The sequence below is a fragment of the Felis catus genome, chromosome B3 (genome assembly GCF_018350175.1).
Source record: "Felis catus isolate Fca126 chromosome B3, F.catus_Fca126_mat1.0, whole genome shotgun sequence".
Lineage (NCBI taxonomy): Eukaryota > Metazoa > Chordata > Mammalia > Carnivora > Felidae > Felis > Felis catus.
Genome location: NC_058373.1, coordinates 3,144,521 through 3,161,112, shown reverse-complemented (window position 1 = coordinate 3,161,112; position 16,592 = coordinate 3,144,521). Strand labels below are relative to the sequence as shown.

The 16,592-nt window shown below is 43.5% G+C and overlaps 1 protein-coding gene across 3 annotated transcripts in view; it reads left to right on the top strand.

Annotated features, from left to right (window-relative positions):
• ADAMTSL3 (ADAMTS like 3) overlaps positions 1–16,592 on the top strand; it is a 351,370-nt gene that overhangs the window by 249,260 nt on the left and 85,518 nt on the right. For all 3 annotated transcript variants that reach the window (XM_023254830.2, XM_045058725.1, XM_045058726.1), the window contains 3 exons: positions 976–1,105; positions 15,183–15,375; positions 15,455–15,634. In XM_023254830.2, coding sequence (XP_023110598.2) covers positions 976–1,105; positions 15,183–15,375; positions 15,455–15,634 — 503 coding nt within the window. The remainder of the gene's footprint in view (positions 1–975; positions 1,106–15,182; positions 15,376–15,454; positions 15,635–16,592) is intronic.

The following is a 16,592-nucleotide window of genomic DNA, read 5'->3' as shown; positions in this document are numbered from 1 at the left end:
TAATGAGCCACCCAGGCGCCCCTAAGATTTTTTTTAATGTTTATTTTTGAGAGAGAGAGAGAGAGAGAGAGAGAGAGAGAGAGCATGAGTGGGGGAGTGGGTGAGGGGCAGAGAGAGAGGGAGACACAGAATCCAAAGCAGGCTCCAGGCTCCGAGCTGTCAGCACAGAGCCCGACACGGGGCTCGAACTCACGAACTGTGAGATCATGGCCTGAGCCGAAGTCGGACGTTTAACTGACAGAGCCCCCCACGCACCCCTCTAATTTTTAGTTTTGAGTCTACCATTTTTTGCTCCCTTAATTTCTCTCTACGCTTCAGTTTTCCTTATTATTAAATTAATGAGATGGAGATAATGATACCATTCTTTGGACCTCCCAAGATTCCTGTGGGCCCAAACAGTGCCCGCGAAAGCACTTCGTACACGCCAGAGCGCTTTCCCGATGGGAGGTATTGCTGTTGTTTCTGCCGGCAATGGCAATATCACGAAGTATAGTAATAGCGAACAGGAGTTCAGACCATAATGAACGCTGGAGTAAGGATTGTACATCAAAGTTAGCACGTATGCAGTGACATAGAAAAAATGTCACTCTTTCGCGGCTGACGTGAAAATCCGTCTCCGGGAACTACTAGTGTGTGGTTTGGAGAACACTTGGGTGGTTCGGTTGAGGGGACTTGGATTGGGAACACAGGTAAGTCTGCAGGTAGACGGGGAGTCGGGATGTCCTTTCATGTTTCAAGGTGAGTATATTTGGGCGGAGAGGGTAGTGGTGCTGAGTTGAAAAGGTGACTGAGAGAATGTTAAAGACTGGAAGCCTTTGAATGATGCCCAGTCTGCACGCGCACCCTGAAATGCAGCCCACAGCCAAGCGATATACTCAAACGGCAATGGCTAAAGAAGTCCCAAGACCCTGTTTCCCCCCCACAGTGAGTTATTCTAAGTCACTTGCATTTTTTTTTCCTCTTCCCAACCTCCAGGCCATCAAGAAGCGATAGCCGTGTGCTTACACACCCAGACCCAGCAGACAGTCAGTGACACCTTGTGTGATATGGTCCACCGCCCTCCTCCGATGAGCCAGGCTTGCAACCCGGAACCCTGCCCACCCAGGTACGTGCTGCCCTGCGCTCCTGGGACACTGCACCGAAGGGAACACCCTCTCCTGCAGAGACCCCCACGTGTGCACAGAGGCTTGTAGGTGCACCCGAGGTAGGTCACCTAGCCTACGTTCTGTATTTGTTGAATGACTGAGTGATCTCCTACTTGTTACCTAGAATTCACCCCATGTTGGTAATTATCCTTCCCACTGACTTGCCTTAGATCGTAGGTTGTGGGGTGTGATCTTGTAAGCCCCAAAGAATAGGTGAGTTGTCTTATTTTTGGTTTCCTTGGTCTGAAAGGTTGACCCTGAAAGTTAATCTTCTTCCTTGCTTAAGTCCGTAGAAGATCCTGGGGAGGTTTCTTGGAAGGGAGGGTAGATTTTCCTCATGTTGCGCTCTCCCCGGGTGTTGCTGGCTGCAGAGGATTTTGACTCAGCAGCATTAGTTTCTCGCACAAGAACTTCCAGGATCCAACCCCCAGTTTTTTCCTTCTTCTCTCCCAACCCTTTGTTGTCTTGGTCATACTTCCATGATAAGAATCAGTTGCCCAAAATATCTATATTTTAGACAATAAAATAGGGATAAGAGTAATATCTTATTCCCAGGCAGCTCCCCTCCCTCTTTGCCAGATTCTCTGAACCGCCTCTTGGTACGTGTCGCCCATCTAATGAGGCACCTTTAGCCCCCAAAGTCAAGTTTGCTACGTCTAGGACCCTAAGTGACTGAAGAAGGTCATTGTGTTCCTCCGGCCATACTGGCTGGCGTAAGGACAGGTGTATTTTATGTCTATTCAGGAAATAAGTCTGATTCTGGAATTTTCTTGACCCATCTCATATTGATCCCATGAAATGTGTTGGCTGTGATGTAAAAACTCCTGCCTTGATGGTCTGAGGGTGATGGAGTAGGGACGGAATAAGCCAGTGCTCCCTAGGAATCCAGCCCTCCCCATCCTACGGGTGGGCCCTTTCTTTCTGAATCTGCGTCTCCGACCTGCACGCTCTCAGAAGGAGGGCCTGCCCCTGTGTGAGCTTCATCTTTGGTGAGGACACCCCTGTGAAGAGCCAGGCACAGTGTTTCGTACCCATTACCATATTTCTGACTTCCGTTGTAGGCCGAGGAGATGCCAGGGACTTCCTGACTTGTGTTCCAGCCATCTTGTGCTCTGCTGTGCTCCGCTGGGAAGCAGTTAGGACCTAGGCCCAGAAACAGCACAGGGAAATCTGCTTCCCCGGTCTCCCCCACCCCTGCCCACCCTGGGCTTCCCGCGTTGTAGGACCATCCAAGATTGCAGAAGAGACATACAGGAGAGGTTTGGGGAAGGTCTGTTCTAACCGCTCAGGGTGCCCACTTGGCAAAGTGTGTCCAGAGCTTTCCAAGAGCATCGAGCACATCAAGGGGATGTGCTGTTCTGAGCGCACATCCACTTCTATGGCACTTATGCTATTTGTATAAACCCTCAACATCCAAATTACCTGTCCAGGGTTCTCAGCCGTTGGAACCAGTGACTCAGACAGTCTTGGAAAAGCCAGGGTTTCTGTTTTCCTTCCCTGACACATCCCTCCCCTGAGGCTCTGTAGGTGGAAGCGGACGGCTGTCTGTCTGACCAGGAGTAAGGGACAAGGGGAAACAGTGAGGGGAAGAAGCGTACTTTACTCTCCCGACATGTTTTCCCCTGAGGTTGGAATCAGGCGCGAGCTCCCCTTTCTCTGCACCAGCCGTCTTTCTGGAAAGAGGACTATAAACGAAGTGATTTGGAATTTATACCAGCTTTAAATGGTGAGTGCAGTTTGGTGAACCACACGGCTTCACAGCCATAAACAGAGAAGGGTAAAAAGAAGAAAATATTACCCCCCAGATTTGGAGTGTGCTTTATTTCTGGTTTCAAGTCTCATTCCACATCAACATAAGGTTAGTCTTCACCCAGTTGTGTCTTTTCTTTCTAGGCCCAGTCATTGGCAGGTGAGGCCATGGGGACAAGTGGACAGGTGGACAATTAAGCAGAAGATGGAAACAGGAGGGGTTTGCACAGCACAGAGTCGGGGGCGGGGCTGAGGCCACTGTTGTTAAAACCGGTTGTAAAAACAACCCGGTTCCCGATCTTGCTCTGAAAGTGAAGACAGCCCTAGTGGGTCCTCGTACAAGTTTTTTAGGGGGAAAAAATGAAAATACAGAACAACCCGTTCTGTCTTCATTCTACAAATGAGTCTGCCCAACTGCAGTCGCCACCTACGTTTGGTTCAGTGTCAGGTAAAAACTCGATTCCTTACGTATTAGCGTGATTTTTAAAGACTAAATCCAAATCAGACGTTTCCCTGTATTTATTCTATTTATCCCAAAATTTGAGGTCCTTCTTAAAGTGGCTTCACGTTAAGTGGCCTTTTCTGGCTTCATTTCTCCTCTGGTGACACGGACGTGATTCATGCTGATTTATCCCCTAACATCTCATAAACTTGTCCTGTCCATTCCTCACTGCCCCTGCCCTCATCCAGCTGTGTTCTGCGTGATCTGTTTCAGCAGTTTCTGCATAAACTCCTGCCTCTCGTGTTTCCTGCTCTGGTCCACGGGCCCGTGTATGACCTTGAAAGATCTTTCTAAGTCGTGGTGACCGTGTCAAGGCCCCAGGTGAAACCCTGCAGCACCTTTCCTCACCTGGGGATTAAAAATCCACACTCTTTACTTTGGCATATGGAGGAGTCTCCTGGGACTACCTCAGACTAGGGGGCTTAATCGGCAGGAACGTATTGTCTCAGTCCTGGAGGCTGGGGAGTCTGAGATCAAGTGCTGGCAGGGTCGACTCCTGCTGAGGCTGGGAGGGAGAACCTGGTCCAGGTCTCTCTCCTGGCTCTTGGGAGCCGCCGGCGTTCCTTGGCTCACAGATGCTGTTCTCCCTGTGTTTCCGTGTTGTCTTCCTCCTGTTTGTCTCTTTGTCCAAACGTCCCCTTGTTATTGGGACAGCCCTCATATTGGATCGGGGCCCATTCTAATGACGTCATCTAAGTTGATCATTGGCAAAGACCCTCTTTCCAAATAAGGTCACATTTACAGGTACTAGGACTCAAAGCTTCGACAACTTTTAGGGGGAAGCAGTCCAATCCGCTACAGCCTATAAAGTCCTTTGTGACCCTGGTTTTAGGTTTGAACCCTGTCTCCCGTCACTACCGCCCTCACTGCGGGCGTGTGCACACACACGCAAATGCACACACATGCAGAGGAACTTCCTCAGCAGCCATGGTGAATTTTCACCATGACCCACGCTCCTGTTTGTTCATGCCTTCAGACCTTTGCACGTGCCAGGCCCACTGTCTGGAGCCCTTTTCTACCATGAAACAAGTTTATTCTCTCCCCGGGGAAGTGATCGCTTCTCACTGGTATAATGAAGTCCAATAGAATGAGACCCTTGTTAGAGGGGAGCTCTTAGGAGTGGAGAGAGGACCGGGGGTGGGTCAGGGGCGGCACCCCCGCTCGACCCCCTCCGGCAGTTTCAGAAGGTGCCTAGCCCTCCGAGCTGAGCTTCTCCATCTGAGTAACGATGGGAGATGCTGCCCATTGTGACCCCCAAGGTCCTTTCAGTGCCAGCCTTTCACTGTAGAGGGCGCTTTCAGGTTGCGTTTTTCACTCACATCTTCAGAACTATGCCTAGACCCTTGGGTCAACTCATGAGTAGTTGGAAATGCTCAGGGCTCATTTTAGTTCTAAGAACAACAGCCTTCCCTTGAGAGGGTTGAGCCCACTCTGCGGTACTGCTCTTTCTTTGCTCGCTGAGCCAGAGCAGGATTTAGGAACAGGTCCGGACCTTGTTTCTTAGGGCTGCTGAGGGACGCACGCTGGTGCGCCCTGTGTGCAGAGAGCCTCTGTCCCCTCTTTGCTGTGCCTCCGCAACAATGATTGCACGTTATCTTCTCCGGCCACTTCTTGCCCACAGAGCTTCCAAGCGAGGAATAATAGAGCACACGATATGTCTTGGCCTCTTTGCAAAATTAAGAGTCTGTTTTTCTGTGAAGGGAAACACTCTTCCTCGCTTCAAAATTGCAAATTTAATAAACTTTTCGAGCGTTGAGAATTATGTTGGAAAAAGCCCAGCAGAGACAAAGGGTCGGTGCCAAAGTAAAGGTAAGTTTACAAAAATGTTTTAGGTTCTAGAAACCAGTGGTGTAGGAATAACAGGAACAGGGTGTTGCGTAATATTTTCCACACAAATATTTACTGACTCCAAGGGCAATAGCAGTAAAATATCACCCCAGGGTGGAACTTACCACTGAGATTGGGTTGGACAGTCAGTGGATCTTTATTTACCCAAAGGCAAATGCATTTGATGTATTTGCCTAGATTCTCCAAGGTGGGGTGTTGTATGTTTATTTGCTCTTATGGGGTTACTCCCCCTGGTCTATGCTCTAACTGCTGAGTGTCTGCTATTTATGGAGTTTGCTTTTTCCAGGAGCGAGCCAGCAGCTTGCAGAAACAGGCAAGGTTACATAATGGTCCCACTCATCTGAGGAAGGCTTTCTTCTCTGACAGCAGTCAGCACTGCTAGGGAGGGAGGTCAGAAAGCAAGAGGCAAGAGGGATGTGTTCCTCCGCCTACTTGTTACCCAGTTCTTGAGCTTGAAAAAATTCTGTATTTAGCCCATTGTCTGTTAAGAAGAAACCGCTACCCATTTCTTGATTAACAGTGGTTTCATTTCCAGTCCCTTGGGCCTCTGGTGGCTGCTTCTAGCTCCGTACTTTCTTGAAAGATGAATATCCGAAGTCACTCCAAATAAGTTATACATCTAAGCCGAATTATAGTGAGACAATGTCCTTTTAGTTACTTACCCATGTGGCTCAATTATCATCAAAATGTGATGGATATATCTACTGTTGGTGATTGCCCTCACCTCGAAAGCTACTGGAAATTTATAGCTAAACTCACATTCTAATTAATAGGTTTCCAACGGAGATGGTGTTTTAATTATACATTCTGTTCCAAATACAGATTGATGATCGATGCTGTATAAGAACAGGGAAATTAAAACAATATACCCAGGGGAAAGTCACGAAAAGAACTATCTGGGCCAGGAAAGGGACGGAAGTGTGAAGTGATGAGTGGAAACAGACCTGTGGTTCTTGAGGGCTTGAGGCCCCAAAGCCGTTGGGGTACGTGAGAATTCAGTGCCTATGGAGAGGAGGGACTGAATACCTTCCTTTTGATTGATTAAGAAGGAACCACCTCCACTGTTTCTTTTCAGGAAAAAGGTGCTGCCGAGCCCAGCCTGAAGCCATTGTGTGAAGGCTGTGTGCTTGGGGAGACAGAGGACAGACACAATGATACAAGCCCAGATTACATGTTAGCTCAGTGGTTGGACCCCCAGCGCCCTTGCTGTGCTTTTGTGCCATGTTGTCCACGCAAGACTCGGTTCCAGACTGGAGATCCTGGAGGGCTGGATGGAGACAAGCAAAACTGTAGACAGAGAAGGGTTAAGGGTCAGAGAAAAGGATAAAGGGAGATGAGGAAAGAGAAACCTTCCTCCACGTTGAGCCTGCAAAATGAAATTCCAAAGCACATGAAGAAATCTAATGCTAATGAAGATAGTCACTGGCATCAGCAGCTGAAAGGTGAATTCACTCCAGAAGAAATCAAGATACCAGAACAATCCAAAAAAGACTTTAAGTATTACTAAGATCTTTGGTGATATAAATTGGTAAATAACATCCATGTGAAGAACTGGAAATTACAAAATAGACATAGGCAGAAATGTGGTAAGAATAGGTGAGTCTTAAAAAGAACCAATTAGAGGCATGCCTGGCTGGCTTAGTTGGTTAAGCGGCCAACCTTGGCGAGGGTCATGATCTCTCAGTATGTAAGTTCCAGCCCCACACTGGGCTCTGTGTTGACAGCTCAGACCCTGGAGCCTGCTTCAGATTCCATGTCTCCCTTTCTCTCTGCCCCTCCCCTACTTGTGCTCACTCTCTCTCAAAAATAAATAAACATTAAAGAAGAACCAATGAGATAACCTAGAATTAATTCTTTTTTATTTATTTTGAGATATAGAGCGTAAGCAGCAGAGAGGCAGAGAGAGAGGGAGAGAGAATCCCAAGCAGACTCCATACTGTCAGCGCAGAGCCCCACATGGGGCTCAATCTCACAGTATGTCCACTTCATTATAAGCAGCTCGAGTCATATGCTTATCTGTTGGATCATGGTCAGATGTTCCACCATAGTGAGGCTTTTAGTATCTAAAAGGGCCCAGGACTAGGCAGGATCTGTTTCTTAAAAGGAACTTTGCAACATTATAAAAAGGTAAAGTTTAAGTTATATAAAGTATATCTCAATAAAGCTGTTCTTAAAAAAGGGAGAATGAAACATTTAATACTTTACTATGGTTGCATTTTCATTTTTGTTTTCTCTGGAGTTTATAATTGCCTTCATTTTTTTGTTTTCTTAGTTCCTATGATCCTATCATTAATTTATTCTCAAAATATCTACCAGGGTTTAACTATCCTTGCAGTGCATTCAAATACATCATGTATTCTGTTACATCATTTTCTTGGGGATATCCCTCTCAGAGCACTTCCTCTTCCTGCTCCAAATTGGACTGGTTGCTCCTTCCTAAACAGTTTTTGTGTCCTTTCACTCTCATATTGAGGGTTCCTTGCATCTCTTTTACATTGGATTCTTTGTTTTCCACCCTTCATGTTCCATGCTTTCCTCTTTCTTAGGCTGTTCACTATTTTTTGTTGGAGCACATAAATCCAGGAGCTTCCCAAGAAAGCTAGGGATTAAATTTTTGCTCTTGAATATCTGGAAATGTTCTATTACACCTTAATCTTTTGTCTGGGTGTAGATTTCAAAGTTGCATATCACTTCCTCTCAAAAAAATTTTTTTTTGAGACACAGAGCAAGAGAGCACATGTGTGTGAGCAATTAGGGGAGGGGTAGAGAGAGAGGGAGAGAGAGAAGATCAAGCATTCTCCATGCCCAATACTGAACCTGACTCGAGGCTGGATGCCAGGACTCTGAGATCATGACCTGAGCTGAAATCCAGAGTCGGACACTTAGCTGACTGAACCCAGGTGTCCTCCAAACAATTTCTTGAAGCATTGCTCCATTCACTGAGTTCTAACATCCAGTGCTGCTTTGAGAACTGCTTTGCCACGTAGATCCCTCATCATCCGCGCAGACCTGTTTTATTACCTCTGGAAGACAGTGGAACAACGTCATATGCTTTGGCGTAGCTCATTGTTATCTTTTGTGCTGGGAAATTGGGAGGGGCTTTAAAATCCTAATACTTCTTTCCATTTTGGGAAATTTTCTCCAGTTATTCTTTTCTTCTGCTTTTTAAATGAACCTCCCATTGTATAATGTTGGACTTTCTGAACTGACCCAACTTTGCATTTCTTCTATTCCTACTTTTTGAGAGTTATCTTTACTTCTATTTCTCAATTGATTGGTTACATTTTTATTTAGTTATTTTTAATTTACACAGGTCTTTTTGGTTCTCTTTAGGTTCCTAGTACCTTTTTAAATAACATCCTGTTTTCATTTCGTGAATACAGTATCTTTTGTTTCTTGAGAATATGAATTATGAAGTTTTTATTTTATATTAGTTTTGTTTTCTTTTGTACCTTGCATTCTGTCTGTTTTCTCCTGTATGCCTATTTTGGTTTCTTTTTTCTTAGATGTTTTAATTAAATATTTTATGTTCCTTGACTATTCATTTAAGTATGATGTATTAAAAAAGGCAGATTGGAAGCCCTGTGTATATGGACAGAATTTGTTGAGTGGTAGGCTTCACTCTAGAGTGATCTAGATGGGCTGCTTCATAGGGAGACCTTCTGAATTTGATTTTTGCTCTCAAGCTAGTTAATGTTTCTTTTTTTCTTTTTTTATTGAATATCTTTTAATTTATTTATTTTTTAAATTTACATCCAAGTTAGTTAGCATATAGTGCAACAATGATTTCAGGAGTAGACTCCTTAGTGCCCCTTCCCCATTTAAACCATCCCCCCTCTCACAACCCCTCCAGTAACCATCTGTTTGTTCTCCATATTTAAGAGTCTCTTATGTTTTATCCCACTCCCTGTTTTTATATTACTTTTGCTTCCCTTCCCTTATGTTCCTCTGTTTTGTATCTTAAAGTCCTCATATGAGTGAAGTCATAGGATTTTTGTCTTTCTCTGACTAATTTCACTTAGCATAATACCCACTAGTTCCATCCACGTAGTTGCAAATGGCAGGATTTCGTTCTTTTTGATTGTCGAGGAATACTCCATTGTGTGTGTGTGTGTGTGTGTGTGTGTGTGTGTGTGTGTATAGTGCTGCTATAAACATTTGGGTGCATGTGTCCCTTCGAAACAGCACACCTGTATTGCATGGATAAATACCTAGTAATGCAATTGCTGGGTCATAGGGTAGTTTAATTTTTTGAGGAATCTCCATACGGTTTTCAGAGTGGATACACCAGTTTGCATTCCCACCAGTGGTGCAAAAGAGATCCACTTTCTCTGCATCCTCACCAACCTCTGTTGTTGCCAGAGTTGTTAATGTTAGCCATTCTGACAGGTATGAGGTGGTGTCTCATTGTGATTTTGATTTGTGTTTTCATGATGATGAGTGATGTTGAGTATTTTTTCATGTGTCGGTTGGCCATCTGGATGTCTTCTTTGGAGAAGTGTCTATTCATGTCTCTTGCCCATTTCTTCACTGGATTATTTGTTTTTTGGGTGTTAAGTTCTTTATAGATTTTGGATACTAAAGCTTTATCTGATATGTCATTTGCAAGTATCTTCTCCCATTCTGTCAGTTGCCTTTTAGTTTTGCTCATTGCTTCCTTCACTGTGCAGAAGCTTTTTATTTTGATGAGGTCCCAATGGTTCATTTTTGCTTTTGTTTCCCTTGCCTCCGGAGACATGTTGAGTAAGAAGTTCCTGCAGCCAAGGTCAAAGAGGTTTTTACCTGTTTTCTCCTCGAGGATTTTGATGGCTTCCTGTCTTACATTTAGGTCTTTCATCCATTTTGAGTTTGTTTTTGTGTAGCCGGTTAATGTTTCTAGTGATGATTTCTCCAACCTTTTGTCGCATGGGAAAAGGATACAAGTCTGACTGGAAGTATTTTTTCTGAGCCAAGACAGAAGAACTCTAATGGTCTCACCTGGCAATACGTAGATCCTCACTTATTCCTCATTCTTAGTACAGTCCCCCACTTTTTGCTCTTTGCCAAGTCCTTAAGTAAGTCCCTTGACCTTCTGTCAGGTGTGGGAGAATAAATCGCCTTCATGCCTCAGACATGCAAAAGGATTTCAGGTTTGTATAGACTTTAAGTGAATCACTTTCAGTGAATTTTAGCTTCAGCTATGCCCCAGTTTTAGACATATGTTGTGTCTGATCTTCTCATGGCTTCTTGCTTTTGGACTTTCCCACAAATACCGGCTTGGTTTTCAGAGTTCTTCAGGCTGCTAAGTTAAACATCACTTTCCATCTTCTCTCTGGCTTACAAAATGTTTCAAATGCATCTCTGATAGTCTCTTTGTCTTTGTGGTTATATGCCTTTGTTTGACACCACTTTTATCGCTTTGCTCTCTTTTTAGTGGGTATTTTTGGGAGTGTGGGTGGAAGGAAACAGAAGGAAGCATATGCAATCAGTCTGCTATTTCCTGGATCATTATTAGCCCCTAAGAATAAAAAAAAAAACCAACATAGTTACATTAAAGTTTTTTAAGACACTATAAAGTGAGTATTATAGTAAAACCAAATGTGGGAAATAGTACATGCTATACAAGTAGTGCTATTGTTATTTCTATTTCTTTAGGGGAGAATTCTGTCATCTGTTGAGCGTGTCTGCTCGCTTTCATGTCATTAATTTTTTTTCTCCTTGTACCTTTTGGTTTGCAAGCTCATATTGAATGGGAGTTACGTGTTCTTCTCTGGAGTTTTTGGCTTATCTGAATAAATACCTCTCCCCAAGAGCCTCAGATCAGAACCAGGTCTCATATTGCTTCCTTTAGGTTCTGATCCCAGGTGAGATTTTGCAGAACCCTTCCCAGATTATATGACAGTTTGGCGCAATAACCAGGCTCCAGTTATCTCCCTTCTTTTATGTTATCCCAGACAGCTGATCAATTTCAACCGCACACACAGGCTACTTTTCTTCAGCCTTCAGTTATGGGTCAGGGAGTCTTGCCCACTGTGTTTCTAGAAACAAGCCTAGCTTCAGTCACCCCCCTCACTGTGGTGCCAGGTGTTTACTTTCCCCGTAGAAATTGGACTCCCAGCTGTTACGGCAAGTTTTCAATCCTGGCATCCACTAAACCTGGATAACCTTAGTCCACTTCAGCACTGTTTCCATTTGATTTATGGTCTACTGAGATGTTTATTTTGTATGGGAAATTAGCTTGAGCCTTATGTCTTTCATTAACTGTTACTGCCTTTTGTTTTTTAAAGAGAGAAGGATGCAGATATCTTGCTCTATTCTCCTCCACTGCCACCACCACTACCATTTGCTTTTTTGGATGCACTTATTCAGATTAAGAAAGTTCTCAATCATGAATATTGGTGCAATTATCAACTGTTTTTCACCCTCTATTGAAACAATCACATGATTTCTCTCCTATGTTTTGTTAATATCAAAAACACTGATTGATTTGCCAAGATGGAAGCCACTTTGCCTTCCAGGAATAATCCCAACTTGGTCACGATGTAATATTTATTTATCATTTCATTGGTAATATTTTGTTTAGGATTTATACATCTGTGTTTATGAGTGACATTGACCTAAATGAGTCAGGAAGTTTTCCCTCTTTTTCTATTTCTGGAGAATTTATATAAGATTGGAATATTTATGCATTAAATGTTTAGTAGAATTTCTCCAAGGAATCTGACACTTGAGCTTCTTTTTTAAGTATTTTAAATTACAAATTTAACCTAATAGATATAGAACTATTCATATTTCTCTCCATTTATGTGTTAGTTTGGTAAGTCGGTTTTTGTAGGAATATTTTCAGTCTATGTAAGTTTTTTAATTTATTGACATATAGTGTTTTCCATTACACACTTATTCTCTTTATTTCTATTTTATTTTTTTAATGTTTATTTATTTTTGAGAGAGGGAGAGAGAAAGAGACAGACAGACAGACAGACAGAGAGACAGAGGATCCAAAGCAGGCTCTGCACTGTCAGTGCCGAGCCTGATACGGAGCTCAACCTCATGAATCATGAGATCGTGCCCTGAGCTGAAGTCAGACACTTAACTGATTGAGCCACCCACGTGCCCTGTACTCTTTATTTTTAATGCTTTTGAGATCCCCTCTTAAATTCCTTTCGTTGGTAATTATGGATTATCTTTTTGTTCTTCCTAAATCACCATGAGTTTATCAATTTTATTAGTCTTTTGAAGGGGTAACTTTTGTTTTCTGGTCCATTCATATCTGTTCTCATGTATTTTGTACCTCTCTTCTACTTTTTTTGGGGGGGGGGGGTTAATTTACTGTTTTTTTTAACTTCTTTGAAATGGATACTTAGGTTATGATTTTAAGCCTTTCTTTTTAATATATTCATTTAAGGCTATTGATTTTCTTCTAATCATGGCTTTAGCTGCATTCCACAGGTTTTAGCACTTTGTATTTTTAATAACAAGTATCTAAAACATGCTGTCTAATTTCCATTATGATTTCTTCTTTGATCCATGAGTAATTTAGATGATTATTTCTAAGTATTGGGATTGTCTCATATGGTTCCACTGTGGTCAAAAAAACATGCTATATTAATCAGCCCAAGCTGTGATAACAAAATGTCATCGATTGGATAGATTAAGCAAAAAATTATTTTCTCACAGTTCTGGAGGTTGGAAAGTCTAAGATCAAGGTGCTGGAAAGGGCACAGTTCTGATGAGAGCTCTCTTCCTGGCTTGAAGACACCTGCCTTTTTTCTGTGTCCTCCTGTTGGAGAGAGAGAAAGAGAGAGAGAGAGAGAGAGAGAGAGAGAGAGAGAGAGAGAGAGAGAGAGAACTCTGGTTTCTCTTCTGATAAGGCCACTGATCCCATCGTGAGGCCCCCACCTCATGACCTCATCTAACTCTGATTACCTCCTAAAGTCCCAGTCTCAACTACCATCACATCAAAATTGAGGACTTCAAATAATTTGGGGGAGGGATACAACCATTCAGTCCACAGTGTGTACTGTTAGTATTGTAATCCTTTGATTAACTTTTCTTTTACTTGGGATTTATACTTCTCTTTTATTTAGGATTTAGAATACATCATTACATGTAAAACTCTTTATGTATATTTGCAGATTTTGTGCTCAAGCTTTTTCCTAGCTTTGTGATGCATGAGAATATTTTAATCTTCTTTTTTACTTTGGAGCTTTTAAAATAACATGGGAGTTCTCCTGTTTCTTGAAAATTTGTACAAACTCAACCACAAAATTAACAGGATCTAGTCCCAATCTTGAGTAAAACTTTTTGTAATTTCCCCAAAATTTATCTACGTCATCAAGCCTTCGAAATGTGTCCCTAAATTTTCTATATTCTTATTTAAAGTTTGCCTTCTTGATATACCAGGGGCTTAGAGAAGTATTTTATAGCTTTTAAAATTTTTTATTACTTATCCTTCTATTTTCCTTATATCTAACAGCTGTACTTTATATGTATATTTATACTTTTTATTCAGTCTTCATACTTTTATGAGTATTATATCTTCATTGTGAACTTTGCCTCCATAAATGAAAGTTTTCATCTTTTTGTCCCATTGCATTTGTCTCGCATACTTTTCATTTTGTATTTTTCCTCTTATTTGCACAAGTAAAACATATTTATTATAGAAAATTAGAAATCAGAAAAACTGAAAGTCACCCTTAGATAAACACTATTTTTTTTTCGAAGAACTTATTTTTTCTAACAATGAATGTTTATTTTAAGGAAAATCAGGGGAAATACTGGCAAGAATAAAGAAAATAAAAATCCTATCACTTAGACCTCATCACTGTTAACATTCTGATGTGTAATTATCCAGGCTTTTTTTCTGCATGCATTTATAAATGCATAAAACAATATGATTATACAGTATTTTTGACCTGTTTTCTAATAAACATGTACCATGAATTTATTTCAATGTCCATAACTATACTTTGTTTTTAAATGGCTGCTAGCATTGTGCTGCATGAATATACAGTTACGTAGTTTACCCTTTATTGTTAAACATTTAGACCGTCTCATTCATTCCATTTTATAAAATTTAATTAAATTGGCTTTTTGTTTTTTGTTTTTTTGCTATTACCCACCACCTAGGAGCAAACATCCTTTTATGTCAATTGTAAGCATTTTAAAATTGTTTCCTTATGATATGTCTCCACTGGTTAAAAATTGGCGTTCGCTGATCATTAAATATCCCCAAATTAAGATAACTATAACGTCCAGTCGTTCACCCATCAGGTGGGCAGGGATGCTGCCCGGTGTGGGTGACAGAAACCACGGTCTCTCACATGCTTCTAGCGGGAGTGTGAATTGAGATTCGAGAGAATCTTCCTTGAATGCAGTTTGGAAATATGTATCAAAAGCAGCTGCCCTGGGTTTTCATTTTCACAGATGTTTCATGAGAAAACCTGATTTTTCCAAGATCTTATTGGAAAGGAATCCCATTATACGTACGTGTTGTAAATCCAATCCTAACAGAGAAGAATTTTCTTAGGGATAGTCCAAATAATGAATCCAGGTGCCCTGGAAATTTCCTGAAGCGTGCTTTTAAGCATTTAAAATTTCTTCTGACACCCATATAAATCATGCTTGCCTTGGGGCTCTATTCAAAACAAAACCAAGATTTTATTATCGATATATGGTGGCATGTTAAGAACGGGGAGAGATCTGCTCCTTTTGTCCTCTGGGCTTTCCCAAGTGGGTAAAAAAAATCTTTAAACACTTGCCCCGCGTTTCTTGCCTGTGCATATTATGTGTCTGTGTTTTAACCGCCATCTGTCGGTGGGGATGCTGTGGTCTCGGGTCTGCGCGTGGAGTGTGAAATCTGGGCGCCCAGAGAAGAACTTGAAATCGTTGATGCTCGGACCGTTGCACGTGGTCTCACCGGCCACTTCAACTCCCCCGTCCCTTGTGTTTTGGTACAGGTGGCACACCGGCTCTTGGGGGCCCTGCTCGGCTACCTGTGGCGTCGGAATCCAGACCCGGGAGGTGCACTGCCTCTACCCGGGGGAGTCCCCGGCCCCCCCCGAGGAATGCAGGGACGAGAAGCCCCACGCTTTACAAGCCTGCAGTCAGTTTGATTGCCCTCCTAGCTGGCACATCGAGGAATGGCAGCAGGTACAGCAGACCGGGGACCCCACGGTCCGCCACGCCCGTGGCCGTTCAAGCCCCGACCCACCTCCTTCCGTCTCCTCAGTGTTCCAGGACCTGTGGCGGGGGGACTCAGAACCGAAGAGTCACGTGCCGGCAGCTGTTAACGGACGGCGGCTTCTTGAATCTCTCCGATGAGTTGTGCCAAGGACCCAAGGCGTCTTCTCACAAGTCCTGCGCCCGAACAGACTGTCCTCCACATTTAATGGTGGGAGACTGGTCGAAGGTAAGGGCTGTCCCCAACCTTACTTCCTTTTCGCCCCCTTTTTTGTTTCAGCCTCTAATTATTTCCCCCACGAGATTCTGCGGCATGCGTTTGGGGGTGTGTATCCTGGGGCCTCCAGTGGGGGTAGAGAGGCCTTCTGACATCAGACTCCATCTCCACAAATAAGAAAGGGCAGTCCCTGACCTGGCTGAGCTTCCCTGAGTCCTCAATCCCGTGCCGGGCTCAAAGCCTGTTACACTCCTCTGGTCGTACCATCCCACGACGGTGCAGGAAGCAGACGTCCCCTCCATTTCTGTGGACGAGGACACAGAGGCGCATTTGGATTGAGTGACTCTCCCAAGGGTAGAGCTAGGATCCGAGGCCACGTTTGTGTGATCCGAGGTTCGTACGAGGGCGTACGTCTTTCATGCAAGAGCGAGGGGTTTTGCTCCAGACGCACCCACGATGGATTCCCAGCTCTGTTGCCTGGAAACTGGGCGTCCTCGTTCAGCGTGCTTAAGCTGTCTGAGCCCCATTTCCCGTTATTTACATGCAGTGGTTGCCGTGAGCTTAACATGAGATATTAGGACAGAAGCACCTGGCAGAGTGGACCCTTCTCATCTTCCCGAGGGAGAGCGCACATTCTTCTGGCCTAGGGTGGGTTCGCAGTACCTCTGCCTGCTTGTTCCCCGGCTTTGAATGTTCCTTGTTTTAGCGGTCTAGCTCAATTAAGTGCCAGTATTCAAACACTATCTTAATTGACAAGCTACCACTCATTGTGCTCATCTGGGCCACTGACAGTCGTCAATACGTGTTTCCCTAAACCCTCAGAAAATGCTCAAGAAACAAACCCGTCCCTCCAGGGTCTGCGGGAGGAGCCCCAGGATCCAGCGACCGCGCTCACTCTGTCCAACTCCCAAGGAGCCAGAGCCAACGAGTGGCCAATACTCTCCCCCACGAATTGCTAGGTTGCAGGTCA